General features: G+C 44.5%; 1 protein-coding gene across 1 annotated transcript in view; it reads right to left on the reverse strand.

Moving 5' to 3' along the window:
• Positions 1 to 5,340: 5,340 nt before the first annotated feature.
• LOC309558162 (sulfotransferase 1 family member D1-like) overlaps positions 5,341 to 25,554 on the reverse strand; it is a 38,215-nt gene continuing 18,001 nt past the window's right edge. Inside the window, exons 5-8 of the mRNA XM_082261171.1 lie at positions 19,657 to 19,783; positions 19,382 to 19,476; positions 19,114 to 19,288; positions 5,341 to 5,654 (exon numbers count right to left, since the gene is read on the reverse strand). Coding sequence (XP_082117297.1) covers positions 5,548 to 5,654; positions 19,114 to 19,288; positions 19,382 to 19,476; positions 19,657 to 19,783 — 504 coding nt within the window. The 3' untranslated portion in view covers positions 5,341 to 5,547. The remainder of the gene's footprint in view (positions 5,655 to 19,113; positions 19,289 to 19,381; positions 19,477 to 19,656; positions 19,784 to 25,554) is intronic.

The raw sequence follows: 25,554 nt of genomic DNA on the forward strand, positions 1-25,554 counted from the left end.
AAAGGTCTATGGGAAGTGACCTCTAGATATCTGAAGTATTTCACAAGTATAGCAACTTTTACCTATGACTGTGATCAATGTAGATGATTACTAGCTCCATGTAGGGTTAACATCTCAGCCCGCCCCATAACAGGATCCTCTATTTATAAATGGATTATGGTAAAGTTTGCAGACTAGATCGCAGATTAGCGGTCCCAGCCATAATGATAGTCTTACCTTCCAGGGGTCTGATCTGTGAGTCAGAAGAGTGACACTCGGAGTGGCTGGTCACCTTTGCTCAGGTGTACAAAGGTGTGCCAAGGATGGAACCAGAGACTCACACAAAGAGGTTGTATGCAGATTAGAATGTAACCCATTCACTGCCAGGCCCTGCCTAGAACTTAGGACACTTTATTCATCTAATAGAAATCTATTGACTTCTTAAACATTTGATGCAAAATGAAAATGTTTCACCTCATCTAATAATATTTTATTTAACCACTTGCCGACCGCCGCACGACTATATACGGCGGCAGTCAGCCCCTCACAGGCAAAGTGATGTATGGGTACGTCACTAGCCTGTGAGCCTCTAGGGAGCGAGCGCGCGCCGCCGGAGGCGCGCTACCGCTCGCTCACGGACCCCACCGCGCGGGTGAGCGGCGGACCCGATGTCCGCCGCTCACTCGCGATCCTCCGGTACAGCGGGAGAAAGGCAGGCGGCTAATGTAAACACAGCCGCCTGTCATTCTCCCCTGTGTAACAGCAGAGATCATACGGTCCTGCTATGTAGGACCATTGATCTCTGCTGTTACACACACAGCCACATCCAATCACAGTTATAAGCACGCCCCTAGGGACACACTTAACCCCTCCTTCTCAAATAAAGTTAACCCCTTCCCTTCTAGTGTCATTTTTACAGTAACAGTGCATATTTATAGCACTGATTACTGTAGTAATGTCACTGGTAACCCCAAAAGTGTCAAAAATGTCAGTCAAGGGTCCGATCTGTCCGCCGCAATGTTGCAGTCCCGCAAAAAAAAAATCGCAGATCGCCGCCATTACTTGTTAAAAAAAAAAAACAATAAAAATGACAAAAATAGTTAGTAAACGCAATAACTTTTGCGCAAACCAATCAAAATACGTTTTTTGCTACCTTTAAAAAAAAAATAAGTTTTTTGCGATTTTTTTTTACCAAACATAGGTAGCAGAAAACAAATTGGCCTAAAATGTTAAAAAATTTAGATTTTTACATTTTTTTTGGGGAATTTCATATAAAAATATGTGAAAAATATTGTTATTTTTGCAAAATTGTCGCTTTTTTTTTGTTTATAACGCATGATCAAAAAAATCGCACAGGTGATCAAATACCACCAAAAGAAAGCTCTGTTTGTGGGAAAAAAAGTACGTCAATTTTATTTGGGTACAGCGTCGCAAAACCGCGCAATTGTCCGTTAAAGTCACGCAGTGCAGAATCGCAAAATAGGCCCTGGTCAGGAAGGGGGTAAAATCTTCCAGGGCTTAGGTGGTTAATCTGTCTGCAGGATTTCATTGTGTATTGATAAAACCCTTCCATGACTGTTATTTAAAAAAAAAAAAATTACTCCAAACCAGGGTTTCTCAACCTTTTTTCAGTCAAGGCACCCTTTAAAATTATGGACAATCTCGAGGCACCCTCCAAAATTATGTGTCTTGAGACACCCCATTCTAAAATGTAATAACTATACTGAGTTTTACATAATGCAGAAACATCAATACACATAGGACACCAAACATTAGAGGTGATTTATTCTATCAAAGCAAATACACTTTTTCAAACTGGTACTGACTAGTATTCCAGTGTTTCTCTTCTCCCTCAGTTTTTCTCCATCACTTAACTAATGGGACACCAAAGCTGATGGACAGAGGCAAGGGAAGGTCAAACAAGGATGATATGCAGGCAACTGACATTCTTCTTATCAACTGACTGATGATGTCATTGGTTGTCAGGAGGCTGGCAGCTAGAAGGTTGTGATAGTTCACAATGAAAACCTCATGCTTTGTGTAACTAAAAAGGTAGGTTTCATCCACCCACCGACTTGTATACAATTTTAGAGCAATTTACCAAGGCACCCCTGAAGAAGCCTCATGGCACCCCGTTGCCTGGGCACCCTGGTTGAAAAAGGCTGCTCCAAAGAACAACTGGAACAGGTTATTTTACAATCTAACATTCAATAGAACCACTCTAGGCTAAAAAAAACGTTGGGAAAAATCAGCTTGCACAACATGTGATATATAATGTGGCTAAAATTATAAAAGAAAACTTGCTGCACAAATTCCATCAAATCATATACAATATATCTTTATTGTGAATAGGGTCTCCTACTCCAATCCTTTTGAAAATAAGAAAAAATTATCACACACAGGGAAAAAATATTACAAATCATACAAAGGAATGAAATAAAAAGCACTCATACATGTCCTTGGTTCAAGTGTCAGTAGAAGTGTGTAGGCAGGTGCAGTCTCTTTTCTCCACTGCAGGTGGCGCTTGAACCATAGCTCCTTTGCAGATGCAGAAAGAGAGGAAATAAGGTGGAATTTACTCCTCTGTGGTTTCCTGGGTCACTGGGAAGCAATGTCGCTGTCCCATCTGGCATCCATCTTGGGTCAGGCAGAGTCTATTTAGGACCCTGGCTCCTAGGCTTGGCACGCATTTTGTGAGTGGACAGTGTAGGGACAGGTTACCCAACTGTTAGGGCTCTTTCACACGGGCGTTCCGTATGTCCGTTTTTCATCCCATCTGTTTGCGGATGAAAAACGGACATAATGTATCTCTATGTAAATACGGATGTCAGCGGATGACCATCCGCTGACATCCGTTTTTCATCCTTTCCGTTCAGTTCAGTTTTTGGGAACGGAAGAGAAACCTATTTTTACTTCCGTTCAAAAAACGTAACGGACGCAAAAACGGATGTCAGTGGTGTCATCCGCTGACATCCATATTTACATAGAGATACATTATGTCCGTTTTTCATCCGCAAACGGATGGGAGGAAAAACGGACAGACGGACCGGATGACACAAGTGTCATCCGTGTCCGTTTCAAAAAAAAAAAAAAAGGACCTGATCGGGAAAAAAACTGAACGCCCGTGTGAAAGAGCCCTAAGGGAATATGAAAAGCAGTAGGGAAAGGTTTCGGATGAGTAGGGATAAGACAGGGACAGGCTATCCTCTTCAGGAATCCTCCCAGTTGGGCAAAGACTTCCAAGGCCTCATTCCATCCTCTGAGACAGATGCTGTCAGTGCATCAGAACCTGCTCCACTTTGCAATGCCACACAGAACTGAATGTTCCCAGTCAGGTGTCTTCGCACTGGGCTGTTTGTGATTTTGGGACCTCAATTCAATTTTGGTTATTTGAAACCAGACTCAGAGTGAATACTGCCCCCCCCCCTCATTCCCCCCCCCCCCCCCCAAAACTGCAGTACTTAAAAGATCAAAAAAAGTGCCAGTGAAAGAAAGATCAATAATATCATCTTGGGGTTAAATACTCCAGGTGGATCCACACCACGGCAGTGTTGCAAGTGGGCACTTGCCAAAGGAGAATGACCCCCCAATCAGGGCCAGCATACGGCTGCAAAGGCAGCCACCTTAAGGCCTCAGAAAGGGGGGCTAAAATCTGAATCCCCAGCCACTCCAACATGAAAGTCCCCTCTTTACCACCAGATTAGAGTGAACTGAGTTAACTTTACCCAATCAAAAGTTCCAAGGAGTGTGCTGGAGAGGTGCTGCAGTTTTTTTTATAATTCTTCATTGGATACACCCCTAATGCCTTTTAACCTGAGTACATCTATATATCAATTTGGCAAGGCTTCTCAGTCTGCGAGCCATCATTGACTAGACCATTCACAACAAGGCCTCATTACTCCGGGCTAAGTACTGTTTAACCACTTAAGCCCCGGAAGATTTTACCCTCATTCCGACCAGGGTTTTTTTTGCGATTCGGCACTGCGTGATTTTAACGGACAATTGCGCGGTCGTGCGACGCTGTACCTAAACAAATTTGACGTCCTTTTTTTCCCACAAACAGAGCTTTCTTTTGGTGGTATTTGATCACCTGTGCGATTTTTACTTTTTGTGCTATAAACAAAAGAAGAGCGTCAATTATGCAAAAAAAAAACAAACAATATTTTTCACATTTTTTTATATGAAATTCCCCCCAAAAAAATGTAAAAATCTAAATTTTTTAACATTTTAGGCCAATTTGTTTTATGCTACATATGTTTGGTAAAAAAAATTGCAAAAGGTGTATTTTGATTGGTTTGCGCAAAAGTTATTGCGTTTACTAACTAAGGGAAGGATTTCTGTCATTTTTGGTGTTTTTTTTTTTAACGCATAATGGCGGCGATCTGTGATTTTTTTTTTTTGCGGTACTGCGACATTGCGGCGGACAGATCGGACCCTTGACTGACATTTTTGACACTTTTGGGGTTACCAGTGACATTACTACAGTAATAAGTGCTATACATATGCACTGTTACTGCAAAATGACACTGGCAGGGAAGGGGTTAACTTTATTGGTGAAGGAGGGGTTAAGTGTGTCCCTAGGGGCGTGCTTCTAACTGTGATCGCACATGGCTACTGGTGTAGGAACAGTGATCAACGGTCCTACATAGTAGAACCGTATGATCACTATTCCTACACAGGGGAGAATGACAGGCGGCTTGTTTACATTAGCCGCCTGCCTTTCTCCCTTCATGGCGGACGATCGCGAGTGACCGGCGGACATCGGGTCCGCCGGTCACACGCACAGACTTCCCAGGGAACGAGCCGGGGCGGGCGCTCGCCCGCTATTGGCTCACATGCAAGTGACAGGCGAGTGACGTACCCATACGTCCCTTGCCTGGCCGGGGCTGACCGCCGCAGTATATGTACTTGCGGCGGTCGGCAACCGGTTAAGACATCTCAGCATTCCCTCAAACTTCCTCTGCCGTTTGTCAGATATGCCTTAAGTTGCCATAAGCATGGCTGCCTAATGTGATGTAAAGACAAAACTCTTTTGGGTGTATGTCTTCTATGGATCACATAAGTGCAGTTTGTTTTGCACTCCTGTGACCCATTTTCAGCTGACAGCGGGCTAAAGCCTACTGGCGGCCGATGTCACAGAGCTGGTCCAAGTTGGGGAAAGGTCCCCCCTTCAAAGTCGGCATCCACCCAGATCCCTTGACCATCACCTGGCTTAGCCTGGCAGTGGTTCCAGTTCAGGGTTTGCAGATGGTGAGTCTAGTCCAGGGCTTGCAGATGGTGGTTCTGGGATGCAGATGGTGGTTCTGGGTTTGCAGATGGTGGGTTTGGTCCTGGGTTAGCAGATAGTGGTCCTGAGTTTGTAGAAAGTATTTCTGATCTTGGGTTTGCAGATGGTGTTTCTGGACCTGGGTTTGCAGAAGGTGGTCCTGGTCTTAGGTGTGCAGATGGTGGCTCTGGTCCTTGGTTTGCACATGATGGTTCTGATCCTGAGTTTGTAGATGGAGGTTATGGTCTTGGGTTTGCAGATGGGGGTTTTGGTCCTGTGTTGTAGCTCCAACTGGGTCCTTGTTACATACGGAAGGTGAGATCCGTGTCAGACATTTCCTTCTGGTAATATTCATCAAATATCTCATTCTGGGCTACGGTGAATTGGTTCTTCCAGTCACCAAAAATTCCTGGAGGGAGGAGAGAGATGTCACATGAGGTATCATGGAGGACTGCACACTCATACTTACAAACATTGTGGTCCTGGATTCCAGAACACTCAACCCCATCCACAGTATCCAGTTTTTCCGCCAACTTTCTGGGTGGGTGTGCACAAATCACGCCCAGTTTGTTGGCTGGTCCCACCCAGACCCAACCTCTAAAAATGCAGGGATTACCCATCATGCCCACTTTGGTGGTTGGTCCCTCATAGATCTGTCCTACTCGCCTCCTCGAGCCCCTCAATCCCTTGAGTTGCTGCACATGTAAAGCAAATTAAAAAAGGTTGATGCTGTAATCCTGAGACATGAGTCGGGACACAACATTGGTGTGACAAAGGACCAAGATGCAGGACTGTCCAGGACAGATGCCATCCCTACACTAACATTACCCTTTGCTTAGGATTTGATGCAAATTACAGTTATTTTTAAAAATACTTTTGATGTTTTTTTCTTTCTATGGACACTCAAGAAAATGTTTCAGTGCATTGCCGCACTTTTTTCCTTACACAAACCGTGATAAAAAAAAACTGTGAGGAAAAACTTTATTAATGTAAAGGGTATCTAAACTCAAGATCAAAAAAGGAATACAATGCAGCTTATCAGTCCTTAGATATGGTGGCTGCATTTTTCTATTTTTGTTGGGCTTTTTCCCCCTTATATACACCTGGCGATCCTATCAGTAACACACTTCCTGTCCTAGGATGACAACGCTCAGTCACTGTACTGTATTCATGGAGGAGAGGTTGTCACTCTAGAACAGGAAGTGTGTTACAATTACAGGACACCTCCTCCTGTTCTCTGTAACATAGGGGGAAGTGTCATATAGTTGATCAGGACTGTTAACACTGAGATAAAACTGCAGTGTGGGCAGGACGACACTGGATTTCTAGCAGGATCCACAGATATTTTCTACTTTTCAAACAGATTTATCAAAACTCTTTTTTGTTGTATTAAACAGACCAAAAAGGGAGCACATGGGTGAAGTGCATTATTGGAGGCTTACATACATTTTAAGTTTGATGTTGTTTGAGGATAAGGATATCCTTTAACAAAAAGATTGGCTGTTTGTTAGGATAGAAAGATCTTAAAAAACCAAAACAGTGTGGAGAGAATGGGGGACTCACGCTAAACCTAGTGCCACCCTCATTTTCCACAAAATTCACAAGTTGGTAACAAAAACGGTCAGATTTAAATCTCATGTTTGTTCTAGAGATGTTCATGAATAGTGACACATTTGAGGAAACACAATCCGCCTTTAGACAAATAGCAGAAGTATCATAAATCTCCACTGCAATACTCATCTTTCAGTCTGTTTCTAATTTATACTTAACTGAACGTCCAGAGCCAAAATTTTATAAACAATCCATAATTCCTGCTGCAATGGAGTTACCTTCATAAAAAAGTAGTTACACTAATATATGGGAAGAAGCCAGTTAGCTAGACACCAAGCACACATATGTTACGAGAATAAGAAGGCTAATGGGGCATATTAGACCTACTAACAGAAACAAATATAATATCTACATCATATTTGGTATCTAACAAATTGTAATTTTATTCTGCTAAACAAAATGTTGTTTTTTTGATTGTGAAACCTTGTCAGATTTTGAATAGTTGGCATTAAGGGTCTATGCCCCCTGGCATATAATGAAATACTTTCCAGACCCCTGCAGCGCCCTCTCAGACCATTTGATTGGGTGGAGCTGGCTTTGTGACTACCTCTCCATACCTCTCCATGGACAAGAGAAGATGAATACATTTGGCTCTTGTTTGACATCAAAACTACCATGGATACTGGGAGTCCCTTTTTTCTAAGGGCCATTGACTTTTGCAAACATCAGGCTAGACTTACTATGCAAGAGAATGAAGGGTTAATGGTGTTTTCATGCTATATATTGTCCTCTATTATTCCTGCAATTATGCCTGATTTATAGTCATAACATTTTGTTTGTTTGGCTAGGTCTGACTCTGCAGAAATAGTTGCACATAAGAACGTGTTGACTGGTAAATTTGTTATGAGAGCAGTTTAAACTTGTGTAGTATGCCAAAAAGTGTCATGTGACCGTGAGTCATACTGAAGCCAAGCCCCTTATTGCAAAATTAATTTTTCTGTTGTTCTAACTGTATATATGCTCGGGACATTTTCTGAAATAAACGAACGTGCTTTGACTCTACCCTCGTGTGTCTTTGTGTGTTCCCGAATATTCGTAGGGAGTCCATCTAGCCATCCGGTTCAAAAGTCCCTTACAGTTTTGGTGTCAGTGCGTGGGATGCAAGATCATCTAAGGTGAGTGAATTGTACCTTATTTTTGGTGCATCCTAACACCTTAGCTTTGATTATTATTTTTTTTTTTTGCATTAAAAGAACCACGAGCCATGAAATTGTTTTAATGGGACAGATATAAAAGATATGTCGGTACAGATCCGGTGGCGCTCTGCATACAAGTTTTGCAGGAGCTGCGTAGAAGCTGTGTTGGAACACAGCAGGTTTTGATGGCTGGATGGCTCCCACTATGTGCACATAAGCTGTATTATAGGCTGCATGCTTCAAGTTATAAGATATATATGTATGTGTAAGAATTATATGTGAATATGTGCTCCAACAATGCACTCTTGTGGTTGACCACCAGATTGTCGGATGTCTCTGTGAAAGGAGATTTGTATAGCCGATCCTAGAGAGAATCAGGTCTTTGTGAGACAGACAGTCACATAGGGATAGCAAAAGGAGAGGCTATTTGGTATGGTGGCTTCCCCATATGCTTATAGAGATTTTTTAGGCTTGGTTGAAAATGGGCTACCAAAGTAGCAAATATGCACCTCCGATTTTTGGAGAAAATTGTAAAGGTAATGTAGGCAGAGTGTCATCAACTAATTATTACTATGTTAACCCTTGGGTTTCAAATTTAGCGGTCTGGATGGAGGCTTTGGGAAGTAGTAATCCTTTTCCTAGGGATGGGGCTAATGATGAAATTCATATGAGTATGATTAGAGGACTTTGTCTGGGAGACACAAGTGCCTATGATGCATTTGGCCCTGATCCCACGTGGGATATGGAATATATGAAGCGAGTAGGAAAGAATTGGTTAAAGGTAGCTCCACATTGGTACCCAGTAGTGGATCCTAGTGATGTTCAAAAGGGAAAAACCAAACAAAAAAAAGGCTGTACCTAAACAGAATACTTATGTAAATAATGACAGTAAGGCCTCTTTCACACGGTCCGCCTCCGTAGGTGGATCCGTGTTGCTCAGCGGGGATCGATCCGCGATCCTCGCTGAGCCGCCGGATGACAGCTCCGTCTCCGCTTGCAGAGCGGAGAGGGAGGTGTCTCAGCCCCCGCTGCCCTCTATGGGGGATCGGATGAGAGCAGACCGCCTGTCCGCTCTCATCAGATCTGATCCGATGCGATTACTGAACGGATGGAAAAATAGGGTTTCCATCCGTCCAGATTTCACGGACAGGATCGGATACGGATGGCAGCGGGTATCGGCGGAGGCGTCTCCGCTGACACCCGCTGCCCCATAGAGCTGCATGGAGGATCCGATCAGATCGGCCTAAAAAACTGACAGGCGGATCTGATCGGATCGCCCGTGTGAAAGAGCCCTTAAGGGGAGCAGGATTGGTGTGCAATGGATAGGATTGCTGCTGGAAAGAAAGCTAGCGGTGCTCTATCCGTCAGGGGAACTAACGATCCTTTTGTTGGATCTCCCCCAGCATACTTACCTGTCCCGTGTGCATCCTTGTACCCCAATATAGATGAGGCCCCTAAACCTCAGAAAAATCCAACAGCCTGTATAGCTTTTTTAAAAAAAGGACTACAAAAGGGAGACAGATGTCACAGGAAGATATGAGGCTTCTTGTGGATGGTATACTGGGATGAGTCAGGATCAGGCTTTGACTGGACAAAGGTACCGTCTATTAGTACACTTCAACCAGCGGGCACTCTGAAATGGTTAGACTGTGGAAGGGACGCACTTCCCTTCCAAAGGCAGTGGCATGTAAACAAAGACCTAGGGAAAGAGATATAAAGTTAATGGAGAAGGATGCAGCAGGTTGTTTTAAATTTAAAACACCTAAAAAGGCGTTTTTTAGTGACCAAGGATTACAGCACTGTAATCCTGGGCAGGCAAGAGAAAGAGATATGACAGGTGAAAGGAGGCCTTGGAGAGGTGGTAGAGGCAGGGGTAGAGGAAGAGGGAATTTCAACAATACAGGGAGACGCACTCGCTGCTTTGGATGTGGACAGACAAGAAGGTAACTGGAAGAATCAGTGCCCCCACCTCCAACAGCAGGGTAATGCTCCTTTGGGTAATCAACAATAAGGTCAGGTAGTACCTCAGCATCAGCCCCAGTATGCCCCTGCACTTCAGCAGGCTCAAGCACCAGTGAGACACCACCTGAAAGTGCAAAATTGGACTCAACAGCCATAGGTGCATATAGTACTCCCCACACATGAAAAAAAATTTAGGTTAATTCCTGGTTGTCTGGTAAACTTATTGGGTAGAGACCTAATAGGTATGCTGGGAATCTCATCCACACCGGAAGGTGACATACATGCTACATCTCCTTTTTGTTTTTTCCAGAGAGATATGGAATCTCTGATTAACCCTGAAGTTTGGGCCCAGTCCTGAAGTTAGGGCCCAGTCCAAAATGGATGTGAGGAACATTTTTTGCACTCCCTACAAAGCAAGGTTAAAGAAAGGAATAACACCAGTGTTTCTTAAGCAGTGTCCACTGTCACAGGAAAAAATTGAAGGCATCAAACCTTTGGTGCAATCTTTTCTGAAACAGGGGATAATAAAAAGAGTCATCCCACCCTACGACACTCCCATTAACTCAGTGCCTAAAGCAGATGGCACTTCCCATATTGTACAGGATCTAGGAGGGGTTAATAATCTAGTTATCCCTATAGACCCAATTGTACCTGATGTACTATCACTGATTACCTTTATTCCCCATGACTCTCCATGTTTTTCAGTAATCGATTTAAGTAAAGCATTTTTCTCCGTCCTTGTTGACGAACAGACACAACTACTTATGGCATTCAGTTTTGACAGTCGCCAACTAACCTGGGCTCGTCCTTCCTAAGGCTATATAGACTCCCCTGCAGTCTACTCCATAGCGCTCCATGCTACATTGCAGTCTTGGACAGCTGGTCAGGGTTCCGTCCTCCTTCAGTATGTCAATGACTTACTGTTATGTAGTCCCTCCCTGGAGGCTAGTCAGGTTGATAATGTAATGGCTGGAATACACGATAAGAAAATCGGCCGAAAATTTCCGTTCAGTGAAGGTTCGGCCGATATTCTACTCGTTAATGCCCAGCCATCAGTGACCAATATCGATATTGTGAACGAAAAATCCCGTTTGAAAAAAACGAAAAATTCTGTTGTCTCGTTTGCGAGCGAACGATATTCTATACGTTGGTGTTAAGGTCGTTCATTTAAAATCTGTAGAACATCATCACGCATGCACTGTTTCGATGGTCGGCGGTCAAACGGTCGGGCGATATTCGGCCTGTGTATGTTGGCAACGTTTTCGACCAACGAACACTTTTTCATAAGTCGGTGGTCGAATGATCGGACGATATTCGGCCCGTGTATTCCAGCCATAAGTCTGCTGAATTATCTTTGTAAAGAGGGTCACAAAGTCTTCCAGTCCAGCATCCAGCTCTGTCTTCCACAGGTTGAGTATTTGGGGTTTGCATTTACCCCCGGGGAACGCAAAATAAGCTCAGCAAGGGTTACAGCTGCCGTGGGAATGGCACGCCCGCCATCAAAAAAACATGCTGTCCTTTTTAGTTATGATTGGTTACTGTTGCCAATGGATAGCTGACCGTTCCCATTTTGATAAGATACTCAGACAAAGCACATTGACAGAAGCTCTAGACCTAGTGACTTGGGATGACGAAAAATACATGCTTACACAAGGGTGAAAACTGCAATGGTAACTGCCCCAGGGCTGGGACTCCCTGATTATTGTACACCTTTTTGGATACAAGGGACAATTGTAAAAACAATGGCTGCTGTCCTTGCGCAGGAGCATGCTGGTAAGCTGAGACCTGTAGCCTATTTTTCCAAAGTAGTTCCAGTTCCGGTAAGGAATGTCGGCACGTCTATGGGCTCTGGCAGCCTGCACAATGGGGGTAGAGATGTCAACGGTTCTCATATTGGGACATTCAACTGTTTCGCACACATCACATCAAGTTTTGTAATTGTTAAAAAATCTGAACACAGCATATTCTCAGAGAATGAGTGATTATGAGATACTTCTCCTGTCTACTACCTCTCTGACTATTCAGTATGCTTCTCCCACATCAGGACCTGCCCCCTTATGACAGTATGATCAGAGATCTCCAAGCATATGCCTTGATTATTGGTCTGCTAAAGGTTTGGCGGTGACTCCTGAAGGACTCATTGCCAAAGAGGGGACAGAGGGGAGAACAAAATACTTTAATAGGTATTCTTCAACATGGTGCCTCTGTGTTTATAAGTCATGTACATAGAGTAGAACATGAGAGTTGGAAGGAAAGAAGATTTTAGGGAGGTAAAACGAACTTAAGCAGGGAAATAAGTTAAAAAGAAAGAGAGAGAACGATATGCATGTGTTGTGTACAAATGGGAAAAATGTAGGCAATTTTAAAGAGATAATTGTGTATGTGTGTGAATGCTGGAACTTTTAGTTCTACATCTTGTGTCTGTCATGTTAGCTGTGTGCAGACGTGATCCTCTCACTTGCCCCACTACCTTTTCTCTTTCTCATAAAAGGAATGTACTGGGATGAGACATTAGTGATAACTGGCAAGGTCACCCATGATATGACTACACGTATATCATAACAATATGTGCGGGGTTAATTAATCTAATGATAAACAATGCAATCCCAGTTATTTTTAATCTGTTTGCCAAAGAGAATGGTAAAAGTCATGGTTAAAGAAATAATCCCTGGGTTGGGTTGTCCCCTAGTGATTGCTGATAATGGGCCAGCATTTGTCTCCAAGATCTGCCGGGAACTTGTCAAATTCTTGCAGATTCTGTGGAAATTTCACATTCCATATTATCCTCAGAGTTTGGGTATAGTGGAAAGAATGAACAGAACAATCAAGGATACAATTGTAACAGGAGGGACTTTTAAAAAAATTAAGAAGACACTATTCCAGTAGTATTAGCAGAAATAACGACGACACTTGCCACAAAAAACCTAAAATGTCACCATTTGAAATTTTAATGGGAAAACCAGTTCCAAAACTTAGGACAAAAGGTCCTCTTGTAATCATGCCTGGTGATTTAGAGCACATTATTGTACTAGATTGATTCAGACTTTGAGTGGCATCTACGGAGATGTGTCTGTCTGTTTTCCACTTCCTTCACAGGAACCAACACACCCTTTCCAACCTGGAGATGTAGTCGTTGTGAGACAACTAAACATGGTCAAGGGATCTGGATTCCCCTTTGGACCATAGAAGGTGATCGCAGTGACCAGAACAGCAGTCCTGACTGAACAGAGTCCCCAGTAAATCCATGCAACCAGAGTAAAGAGAGTATCAAAGAGGGCCAAAACAGGTGATAAAGACCCTGAAATTAAAGTAACAGACAAGCCGGAAGAGGATACAGAAGATGTCCTGGCAACTCTCTCCCCAGATTTCTGGGAAAACACTGTGTGGACTTAGTCATTTGATTTTGTTGGTCTTTCTGCCAACATGGATGTATCATCCAGAGGACTTAGGCCCATTCAGGCCTGTGTGTTTTGAGGACTTTGACAAAACAAATAAGTCCATGCACTCCCAATAGGTGATTTTCACTGCCCATAGGTCCAATTATTGTTGTACTTAAGCAACAAAGGAAATTTTTACAGCACCTTAATAACATATAATTTGACAGTACATCAGGCAATTGTAAAAACAATCACTATGAGGGGGCAATCTTGCTGCAGGCAACGCTCAGTTGTCACATGATACCCACCATTCATGGTATGATGTGTATACAGGGTGGTCACCCACAGGAAGTGAGGTGGTGGGAACGTTTTCCTGCCCACTTCCTGTCTGTGTTATTGTTTTGGTTATACTTGTCCTGTATAGTTGTTATTTGGCATGCATTATCAGGGAAGGAATTAATGGAATGATTAAAAAGGCTGATGATCAGGCTTGGGCAAACCTGTCTTCTTTATTATTCCTGAAATTATGCCTGATTTATAGTCATAACATCTTGTTTGTTCAGCTATGTCTGACTCTGCAGAAATAGTTGCACACAAGAACAGGGTTGATTGGTAAATTTGTTATGGGAAGTTGGGAACAGTTCAAAATTGTGTAGTATGCCAAAAAGTATCATGTGATCGTGAGTCATACTGAAGCCAAGCCCTTATTGCGAATTTAATTTTTCTGTTGTTATAACTATATACAGTACCTCACAAAAGTTAGTATACCCCTCACATTTTTGTAAATATTTTATTATACCTTTTCATGTGACAACACTGAAGAAATTACACTTTGCTACAATGTAAAGTAGTGAGTGTACAGCTTGTATAACAGTGTAAATTTGCTGTCCCCTCAAAATAACTCAACACAAAGCCATTAATGTCTAAACTGCTGTCAACAAAATGAGTACACCCCTAAGTGAAAATGTCCAAATTGGGCCCAATTAGCCCTTTTCCCTTACTGGTGTCATGTGACTCATTAGTGTTACATGGTCTCGGGTGTGAATGGGTAGCAGGTGTGTTAAATTTGGTGTATCACTCTCACTCTCTCATACAGGTCACTGGAAGTTCAACATGACGCCTCATGGCAAAGAACTCTCTGAAAATCTGAAAAAAAGAATTGTTGCTCTACATAAAGGTAGCCTAGGCTATAAGAATATTGCCAAGACCATGAAACTGAGCTGCAGTACGGTGGCTAAGACCATACAGCGGTTTAACAGGACAGGTTCCACTCAGAACAGGCCTCGCCATGATCTACCAAAGAAGTTGAGTGCACATGTTCAGCATCATATCCAGAGATTGCCTTTGGGAAACAGACATTTGAGTGCTGCCAGCATTGCTTCAGAGGTTGAAGGGGTGGGTGGTCAGCCTGTCAGTGCTCAGACCATACGCCGCACACTGCATCAAATTGGCCCGCATGGCTGTTGTCCCAGAAGGAAGCCTCTTCTAAAGATGATGCACAAGAAAGCACGCAAACAGTTTGCTGAAGACAAGCAGACTAAGGACATGAATTACTGGAACCATGTCCTATGGTCTGATGAGACCAAAATAAACTTATTTGGTTCAGATGGTGTCAAGCGTGTGTGGCGGCAGATGAGGAGTACAAAGACAAGTGTGTCTTGCCTACAGTCAAGCACGGTGGTGGGAGTGTCATGGTCTAGGGCTGCATGAGTACTGCTGGCACTGGGGAGCTACAGTTCATTGAGAGAACCATGAATGCCAACATGTACTGTGACATACTGAAGCAGAGCATGATCCTCTCCCTTTGGAGACTGGGCCGCAGGGCAGTATTTCAACATGATAACGACCCCAAACACACCTCCAAGATGACCACTGCCTTGCTAAAGAAGCTGAGGATAAAGGTGATGGACTGGCCAAGCATGTCTCCAGACCTAAACCCTATTGAGCATCTGTTCGGCATCCTCAAACGGAAGGTGGAGGAGTGCAAGGTCTCTAACATCCACCAGCTCCGTGATGTCATCATGGAGGAGTGGAAGAGGACTCCAGTGGCAACCTGTGAAGCTCTGGTGAACTCCATGCCCAAGAGGGTTAAGGCAGTGCTAGAAAATAATGGTGGCCACACAAAATATTGACACTTTGGACATGTTCATTTAGGGGTGTACTCATTTTGTTGCCAGCGCTTTATACATTAATGGCTGTGTGTTGAGTTATTATGAGGGGACAGCAAATTTACACTGTTATACAAGCTGTACACTCACTACTTTACATTGTAGCAAAATGTCATTTCTTCAGTGTTGTCACATAAAAAGATAGAATAAAATATTTACAAAAATGTGAGGGGTGTACTCACTTTTGTGAGATACTTTATCTGCTCGGGACATTTCCTGAAATAAACGAACATGCTTTGACTCTACTCTCATGTGTCTCTGTGTGTTCCCGAATATTCGTAGGAAACATCTAGCCGTCTGATTCAAAAGTCCCTTACAGCAAATAGGATTCTACACATAACCAAAGACAAGACAACATTGTTTTTCTTTTAAAATCCCTTTTTTTTGTTGTTGCTTATGTCTATCTTGTGATGTTTTTCTAAATATTTCCTGTACCATTTTTCTTTTCTTTTTTATTAAAACTATTTTTTCAAAATGATGAAAAAGAATTTCTGGCTGCTAATTATTTAACCACTTAAGCCCCAGAAGATTTTACCCCCTTCCTGACCAGGGCCTATTTTGCGATTCGGCACTGTGTGACTTTAACGGACAATTGCGCGGTCATGCAAAGCTGTACTCAAATGAAATTGACGTCCTTTTTTTCCCACAAACAGAGCTTTCTTTTGGTGGTATTTGATCACCTGTGCGATTTTTTGATCATGCGCTATAAACAAAAAAAGAGCGACAATTTTGCAAAAATAACAATATTTTTCACATTTTTTATATGAAATTCCCCAAAAAAAATGTAAAAATCAAAATTTTTTAACATTTTAGGCCAATTTGCGCAATAAGCGTATTTTGATTTTTTTTGCGCAAAAGTTATTGTGTTTACTAACTAAGGGAAAGATTTTTGTCATTTTTTTTCTTTTTTTTTTTAACGAGTAATGGCGGCGATCTGCTATTTTTTTTTTTTTTGCGGGACTGCGACATTGCGGCGGACAGATCGGACCCTTGACTGACATTTTTGACACTTTTGAGAGTACCAGTGACATTACTACAGTAATTAGAGCTAAAAATATGCACTGATACTGTAAAAATGACACTGGCAGGGAAGGGGTTAACTTTATTGGAGAAGGAGGGGTTAAGTGTGTCCCTAGGGGCGTGCTTCTAACTGTGAAGGGATGTGGCTGTTTGTGTAACAACAGAGAAATACGATCCTGCATAGCAGGACCGTATGATCTCTGCAGTTACACAGGGGAGAAAGACAGGCGGCTTTGTTTACATTAGCCGCCTGCCTTTCTCCCTCTCCACCCGACAATCGCGAGTGACCGGCGGACATCGGGTCCGCCGGTCACACGCGCGGGGGTCCGCGAACGAGCGGGGGGCGGGAGCGCGCCTCGCCCCCTAGAGCCTCACAGGCTAGTGACGTACCCCTACGTCACTTTGCCTGTGAGGGGCTGACTGCCGCCGTAAAAAGTCGGCGGCGGTCGGCAAGTGGTTAAAGAACTTACAGAATGTTGCTCCTGTAATGAGCTATTATAGTTTAAGCTCTGTTACATTCCTGTCTGGACGTGGCAGGGAGTTAATCTGCCCCAGTGACAATTACTTAGGCTTCTTTCACACGGTCCGCCTCCGTAGGCGGATCCATGCTGCTCAGCGGGGGATCGATACACAGATCCCCACTGAGCAGGAAGGTGACAGCTCCCTCTCCGCTCTTTGTGCAGAGAGGGATGTGTCAGGTCCCCATGCATCTCTAAGGAGAAATCGGATGAGAGTGGACTGCCTGTCCGCTCTCATCCGATTACATCCGATCCGATCCCCTGGATGGATGGAAAATAGGGTTTCCATCCGTCCGGATTTCATGGACAGTATCGGATGCGGATGGCAGCTTGTGTCAGCGGACATGTCTCCGCTGACATCGGATGCCCCATAGGCATGCATGGAGGATCAGATCAGATCCTCGGAAAAAAACTGACAGGCGGATCTGATCGGATCGCTCGTGTGAAAGGACCCTTACAGTATGTTTGTGCTTAGGTTGTTCTCCCAAAACTGGAAAATCTCTGCACAGGTGGGGTTACTGTTGTTATATCAGGAAGTTATCCTTTAATAAAAAGAAGGGCTATTTATTTATTGATTTTGTTTGTTATTATCTTTGTATTTTTTTGCTTTTATTTTCTAATTTAAGCCAATAATTTTACATTGAACATAACTATTCATATACACAATGCACTAACCATTTACCTCCAGAATATCAAGAAAGTGTGGGAGCAAAGAAGTAGCACAATGACCACATAAAAGGCAGACTCAGTTATTCTATTATTATTATCGGGGCTTTTTTTCAGCAGTACCATGGGGGAACGCAGTTCCGGCACTGAATGTATGCAAGGGGTGCTGGGGTGTGCTGAAGGGTCTACTGATACTGGCTGCTAGGGGATGTACTGTAGCTGGAGGGGGGATCCATGTTTGCACTGCAGGGGGGTCTAATGTTGCTGGGAAAGTCTTTTGTTACTGGTGGGGGGATCTATTGTTGCTGGAGTTTGCCTTATGTTGCTGGGGGGTCAGATGTTGCTGGGAGAGATCTACTGTTAAGGGGGGGGGGGTCTATTGATGCAGGCTGTAGGGAGATCTGTTGTTGCTGCCAGGGCTTTATTGTTGTACTGTAGGATATTCTGTTGTGGGTGATGCATTGTTGTTGGGGGGGGATCTATTGTTGCTGGAGGGTGTATTGATGTTGCTGGCTGCAGGAGATCTATTTTACTGATTTTCTTGTTATCATTAACAATCATTAACAAATTCCATACTTACAGTACTTGGTACCAAAAATAGTTCTGTGTTCTCTATAAAGGGCAGTACTGGGAGGTGGGCAGTGGGTGGAATCAGGGAACGGTCCTCGGAGGAGGGTAGGGGCAGAGAAAAGAAGTGAGTCAGAAAGGGGGAGTTCCTGCACCTATTCTTTGAGAAAAAAAGCCCTGATTATTATTATTGTTATTATTATTATTATTATTATTATTATTTTTATAATACAGGATTTATAAAGCCCCAAAAGTTTGTGCAGCACTTTACAACATGAGGGCAGACAGTACGGTTACAATACAATTCAATACAGGAGGAATCAGAGAGCCCTGCTTGTTAGAGTTTTCAATCTAGGAGGTATAATATTATTAATCTTGTGCCTGGATTTTCTACTCCGGGCCAAACTCGCATGCTGATTATAAGATCGACTTTCTTTTGCATATAATTGGCCATTCATGTACAGTATGTCTCTGCAATGAATTCACATAATTTTTGTTGATTGAGAGTCGGTTCACACTATGGCAACACGACTCTGTACTACTTCGGGGGCGACTTGTGAAGTCCAGTGCACCGCGACTTCGGCGCGACTTGCACGGACTTCATATAATGAATGTCTATGCAAGTCGCTCCGAGGTCCCCCCAAAGTAGTACAGGACCCTTTTTCTAAGTCGGAGCGACTTGTGTCGCTCGTATTAGAACGGGTCCTGTAGCGGTCAATGGACCGCGAGGGACCGCGACTTGTCAGGCTGACAAGTCGCGCTGGTGTGAATCGAGTCTTAGCCAAAGTATTAAAAAAGTATTAAGGAAACAAAAAACAACTAATGAAAATTGCTAAGGCTTACCTTTCCTCATAAACGGGGATATTGAGTGATCCATGAATGGGAAGGTACTGTAGTTGGCCATGGGGTTGTCCTTCATAGCCTGGAAGGAAGTGTTCTTGTGTATTTTTTCCACAATTTCTTCAGGAAGTTCCTTATCAATGAACTTCATCACCTTTCGGATCTCACGTTTTGGGTCCTAACCAAAGAGATTCGGCGAGAGTCAATAAGATTCAATTTTTTGTTATAGGTCAAGAGTTCTCCAGAAGGTGGCAAGACAAAGTCAAGTTACCTCCAACATGTCCTCGTAGAACAAGTACAAGACCTTGTGTTTTTTCCTCACTTCCCACCAGCCCTTCACATGTTTGGCCCATGACCCAAAAGCAACTGTTGGACAAAGCAAACACAAAATGTTTGAGATAATGGCCTTAAAAGAAAAGTAACAGAACATTAGAAAAGTCTTTGAAATGCCTAAGCATATTTTTAGTCTGTCCATTCCACGTTACAGAACATGGATGTTTCATGGGAACTATCAGTTTCTAAGAGCCCAACTACTGACTCACGTACCATTGCCTTCCATGTAGCTATTTAGATATTCATCCCATGTTCCAGGTTCTGGATGTCCATAGGCCATTCTGTAGAAGTGATAGTACGATACTGCCACATCTTTTGCATTCCTAGCCACGTAGATCATCTAGAAAAAGATGGTGATGCCCTTTATACCTCTGCTTTCAATGTAAGAAATGTCTCATAAAATGCAATTATTGCACTCTTAAAACTAAGAAAGAAAATTAACTTGGTAAAGCCCAACACTTGAGCCTTGCTTAGTATTGCACTTTAAATCTGAAGAGCTTTCTTGAAGCCTATAAACCACCCATCAGAAAACAGTGGCACCTTGAAGGTATCAAGAAGCAGTGGCGGCTGGTGCTCAAAATTTTTTGGGGGGGGGGGGCGCAAAAACAAAAATGTAATAGGTATTGCTTCGCGGCAAAAAAAGCGGTAAAAAAATTGCATGACTTTGAGGTCATGGTACAGGCATGGCACATGTGATGGTATAGGCATGGCACAGATGGTACAGGCATGGCACAGGTGATGGTAAGGTCATGGCACAGGTGGTGGAATAGGCATGGCACAGATGGTACAGGCATGGCGCAGGTGGTGGAATAGGCATGGCACAGGTGATGGAATAGGCATGGCACAAATGGTACAGGCATGGCGCAGGTGGTGGAATAGGCATGGCACAGGCATGGCACAGGTGATGGAATAGGCATGGCACAGATGGTACAGGCATGGCGCAGGTGGTGGAATAGGCATGGCACAGGCATGGCGCAGGTGGTGGAATAGGCATGGCACAGATGGTACAGGCATGGCACAGGTGGTGGAACAGGCATGGCACAGATTGTACAGGCATGGCACAGGTGGTGGAATAGGCATGGCGCAGATGGTACAGGCATGGCACAGGTGATGGAATAGGCATGGCACAGATGTTACAGGCATGGCACAGGTGATGGAATAGGCATGGCACAGGTGATGGTAAGGTCATGGCACAGGTGGTGGAATAGGCATGGCACAGATGGTACAGGCATGGCGCAGGTGATTGAATAGGCATGGCACAGGTGATGGAATAGGCATGGCACAGGCATGGCGCAGGTGGTGGAATAGGCATGGCACAGGCATTGCGCAGGTGGTGGAATAGGCACTTACCTGGCGACGGCTCGGCTCCCGGCGGCGGCTTCTCCCCCTCCTCGCGACTCCGACGTCCGTCCTCTTCTGCTCGGCTCCCGGCGGCGGCTTCTCCCCCTCCTCGCGACTCCGACGTCCGTCCTCTTCTGCTTGGCTCCCGGCGGCGGCTTCTCCCCTCCTCGCGACTCCTCTTCTTCGCGGGCTGCAGCGGGAAAGTGACCGGGCGGTGACGGTGAGTGACTGATGCACGCACCGGCACCGCCCCCAACGAGGTCACCATGGATGTCCTGAATCATGATTGGTCCAGGCTGGAGTCTGGACCAATCATGATCCAAGACATCACAAAAGGGGGTGGTGTAGCGCATTGCTCTGCGCTACAGTTACGCCCCAGAAGGCCGCCAATTGGCGCCTCTGCTGGTGGAAAACCCCACCGCCCATCGGCACCAATGCGGCGGACGCCAAAAGGGGGGTGGTGTAGCGCAGAGCTCTGCGCTACAGTTACGCCCCAGAAGGCCGTCTATCGGCGCCTCTGCGGGTGGAAAACCCCACCCCCATAGGCACCAATGAGACGGGCGCCCCTTGTGGGCAAAACAAATTTTTTTTTTTTTAAATCTTTTTTTTTTCTTTTTTTGGGGGGGGGGGGGGGGGGGGCGGCGCCCCTGCGCCCCCTATGGGCCGCCCACCACTGTCAAGAAGGTTAACTATAAGAGCATGACCAATAAAGTAGGTGAAACTTCATGGTGTACAGCTTGTAGTATGGGAGTAAACTAAGCTCCAGAATTAATGTTATTGGCAGTATTAGCAACCCCCAGCACTGGTGTAAATGGATGCAATACCCCCCCTCCATTTTTGTTTCGTGTTTACTTACCTGAAAACATCCTCCCATGCCAAGCACTCTCCCATCCCAAGGGGAATAGAGTTCAAGTCAGACAGAGGTCACTCTGCCACTTTGGCTTCTTTCAGTGCCAGGAATGAGGATATTGTTCTAGCAACTTGGCACACTGCTGCCATGCTGCATATCGAAGGCGGCCACACCAGGGCACCCTCTAAGTGGTGATACCCGGTAAGAACCCCCTTTTGCCAGGTACACCACTGCAGCTGGGAACATTGTAGCGGATGCCATTGCGGAGATCGGTTCTCTGGGTGATAGACCGTTTGAGTGTATTTTTACTGACTGTATACTATGGCTCCCTCCCCCCTTATGTTGTAAGGATGCTAATGCTGCGGCTTTGTGGGCTAGAAGTTTTTTGAGTGCTGTCAGCCTTTCCAGCAGACAGTAACGACACCTCCCAGCGATAGGGAGCTGTTAATTATTATACTATTAATATAACTGAGAATTGGCTTTCTGGGTGATGTATTGATAGGACCTGTGAAGTAACTGATTTCATCCATTGAATAACTCTTTCCAGCCCAACGTACGCAATTATAAATCCTACATTATTTACCTAAGCTCCTGAGGAAGCAAATTCTTGCGAAGCATGTTGAGCCTTAGCAGACTATCTTAACTTATGTCCATTTTTCCTGGACTCTACCAGCTTTCAAGAAACTGGTTGCTGTTGTAACCGACTAAATTTTATATTTGATCTATTGGCCCACTCTCGACCATAACTACAGTAACAGGACCAAGTGCTTTAGAATCTTTGCTCCGCACATAGTGTTTCTCAGAACTATTCTAACATCTTAGCTACAAATGTTGAATATTCCAGTTTGATGGAAAGTCCCACAAATGCAGATAATAAAACTCAAAGTTGAAAGCCAAGAAGTCCAACACCAGAGGATGGGATCAATGGAGGTGGAAAGAATCTGGCAGCCTTCTGATGTTCATTTTTCATCAATTGTATTTGTCTGTGGTGTGACCAAGCGTGGCTGGTTTTTGTATTATCATCTTAGCTGCAGCACACTCAGACCTCCCTGCCTATATCCAGGCTTGGTAAAGAGAATTCCAGTTTACCATCACTTCTGCAGATTGGGAAAATAGCTTTATCCTGACCCACAAACTATCATTAGCAACTAAAATGCAAGAGAAAAAGGGTTTAAACCAAAACCAGATGGTATAGGTGCCCCTCCATTCACCATCATTTCAATCCTGCCTCCCCTGACACCTGCTGGTGGTGTTGCACCTCTAAAGGCACTATGCTTCATGTCTGGTGGAAATGCTCTCCTATAATGGCATTTTGGTTGCATATACTCGACTTATATTGCAAACTCATGGCCACCCATATACTGCAGTCTCCCATGACAACACTCCTCTCCATGATCCCTGGATCCCTCAAGTCAGCCAAAAAAGACATCCATAGGCATTACCTAGTTGCCTCCAGGACGGTCATCCCCCGCTATTGGAAAACCCACCGCTATACCTCCTCTTGTGGAATGGACAACTGAACCTGATTCCATCAGAGACCTGCAACATATGCTGTCGCAGGAGAATGGCAAGGAAAAATGGTTTAGTAAAACATGGACCTCCTGGTCAATGTTCAGCTATTTGTCTGAATTTCAGGATTGGATTAAGAAGGATACTCCCCTACCCTGCAACTAGCCATGATGGAGAACCCTGTCTTTATCTTGCCTCGACATGCCCCTGACCTCTCTCCCACACACTTCTCTGGCTTCTTTTCTTTTGACTTAATTGACTGTTAAGCAATACCCTATTTTTTGCTATTAGCTATATACCATACAGGTTCTCTCTAGCCACTCTTAATGCAGAAACGCCCTCTGTTTACATTGTGCTTCTTTACAATTCAGTGTCACTGGGAGACTTAGCCCGTTTTTTTTAGTTCAGGCTGTAGCCTCCTAAGCTTCCTCCTAAATGCCCTGAGATAGTAATGCTTATTTGATACTCTCAACTGCCATTATTTGTACCTGAACCTATCCATCAGTGTTCGATTTATCAAATTCATCATTCTGTATGTTGTACATTTTATGGCAACAATAGCGCTTTACCGAAGCAGAAACTGAAATAACACCAATCTTCAGGGAATGGGATCTCCACTTTTTTTGAACATACCATGGTGTACACGGACAAACTGTGGTCACATATAGCTTAGCCAAAACATCTGAGTGGGGAGGGATGGAGCAGTCCGGTGACAGACTCAGTAGCAAAATGGGGTCCTGTAGGTAAGACAGCAGCCACCTGGAGCGTCCAGGCAAACAAGCCGCTGAGGCACTCAGAACCCAACGTCTGTTCCTAGGCGGCTTGTTTGCCTGGATTCTCCAGGTGGCTGATGTGCTTCCTACAGGACCCTATTTTTCTAGTGGATCTGTCACCGGACTGCTCTATCACGCCCAACAAAAGGCCTCCACATCCATTATTTTATATTAATATAAAATGTAGAAAATATTATATATTATATATACTGTTATCTTCTTCCATAACTCAGCACCTGTCCGCCATACACCCACTGTCTGTGCTCAGTCCTCCTGTCACTCCTGTGTCTGCTGCGGCCACCGCCCTGGAAGATCCAGCCTGCCCTGCGTGAGATGGAGTGCGCTGATGTCTGACGTCATTGCGCACACTACGATCACGTGAGGGACATTACCTGGAGGAGACACTCTGCCTCCTCATACTCATCAGTTTGCAATACGGGCGGCAGTATGAGATGCTGCCCAGAACGCGCTGAAAACTGATGACACACAAAACTGCTGGAAGAAAAAACTTGGGAGTCAATTTTCAACCCCTCCAATGGACCCATGGTAGGGCCAGCCCTGGCTCATTCCTTCCCCACACAGATGTGGGCTGTGTATCTCCTTTCACACACAGCTGAGTGGCCTCCCCAGGAATCCATTGGAGTGTCCTGTCACTCATGCAGCCATCCCTTCCAGGTACATTACATTGTTGGCTAAGCTACATGTGACCACAGCTTGTCCATGTACAACGTGGTATGTTCAATAAACAGTGATGATCCCATTCCCTGAAGATTGATGGTATTTCAGTTTCTGCTTTTGTACAGCACTTTTTTCCCTTTTGTTGTTGCCTTATACTGATCTCCCTGGTTTCGAGTCTGGGAAAGCAGAGACCTTTCAGCAGACTTTACTCTCTCCCTGAGTGGGATAGTCACCTAGCACCTGGACTTTATTGATTTTGTGTACATTTTACACCTTTTGTACTTTTTATACCTCTTGTACCTGTATCTTCTATTTGAAAAAACAAAACAAAAACTTAATAAAATAAGATTGAACTAAAACAGACAAACCCCTAGACCAGGGGTCTCCAAACTTTTTAAACAAAGGGCCAGTTTTTTGTGCTCCAGACTTTAGGAGGCCCTGCACCGTGGCCAGTGGGAGTAGAAAATGTCTGGCATCAGTGGGAGCAGGGCCGGGACAAGGGGTGGGCAGCTGCCCTGGGCACTGTGGTATCAGGTGAGGTGAGGGGGCACAACAAGGAGATTGGGGGGGGGGGGAGATTCATGTTGGAAGGGGGAATTTGGGGGCAGCAGGAGGTAAGTATTGTTTTAGGAGAGGAAATTTGGGAGTGGGGGGGAGTGGTGATTTAGGGGGATTTGTGTTAGGAAGGGGGATGGGGGAAGAAGGTTTGTGCTAGATGGGGGAATTTGGGGGGAATTTATGCTGGGAGAGGGAAATTTGAAGTGGGGGAGAGAAGATGTGTAAGAAGAGGCACATTTTAGGGGTAAAGGATTTGTGCTAGCAGCGGGTAAATTTTTGTTTGGGGGTGGGGGGGCATTTGAGCTAAGGGGATTTGGTGGATGGGGGGGCAAAGATTTGTGCTGGGAGGGGGTATTTTAGCAGGGGAGCAATTATGTACTTGGAAGGGGGGGGGGGGGTTAT

This window comes from Pelophylax lessonae (genome assembly GCF_965119305.1).
Source record: "Pelophylax lessonae genome assembly, chromosome: 6".
Taxonomy (NCBI): Eukaryota; Metazoa; Chordata; class Amphibia; order Anura; family Ranidae; genus Pelophylax; species Pelophylax lessonae.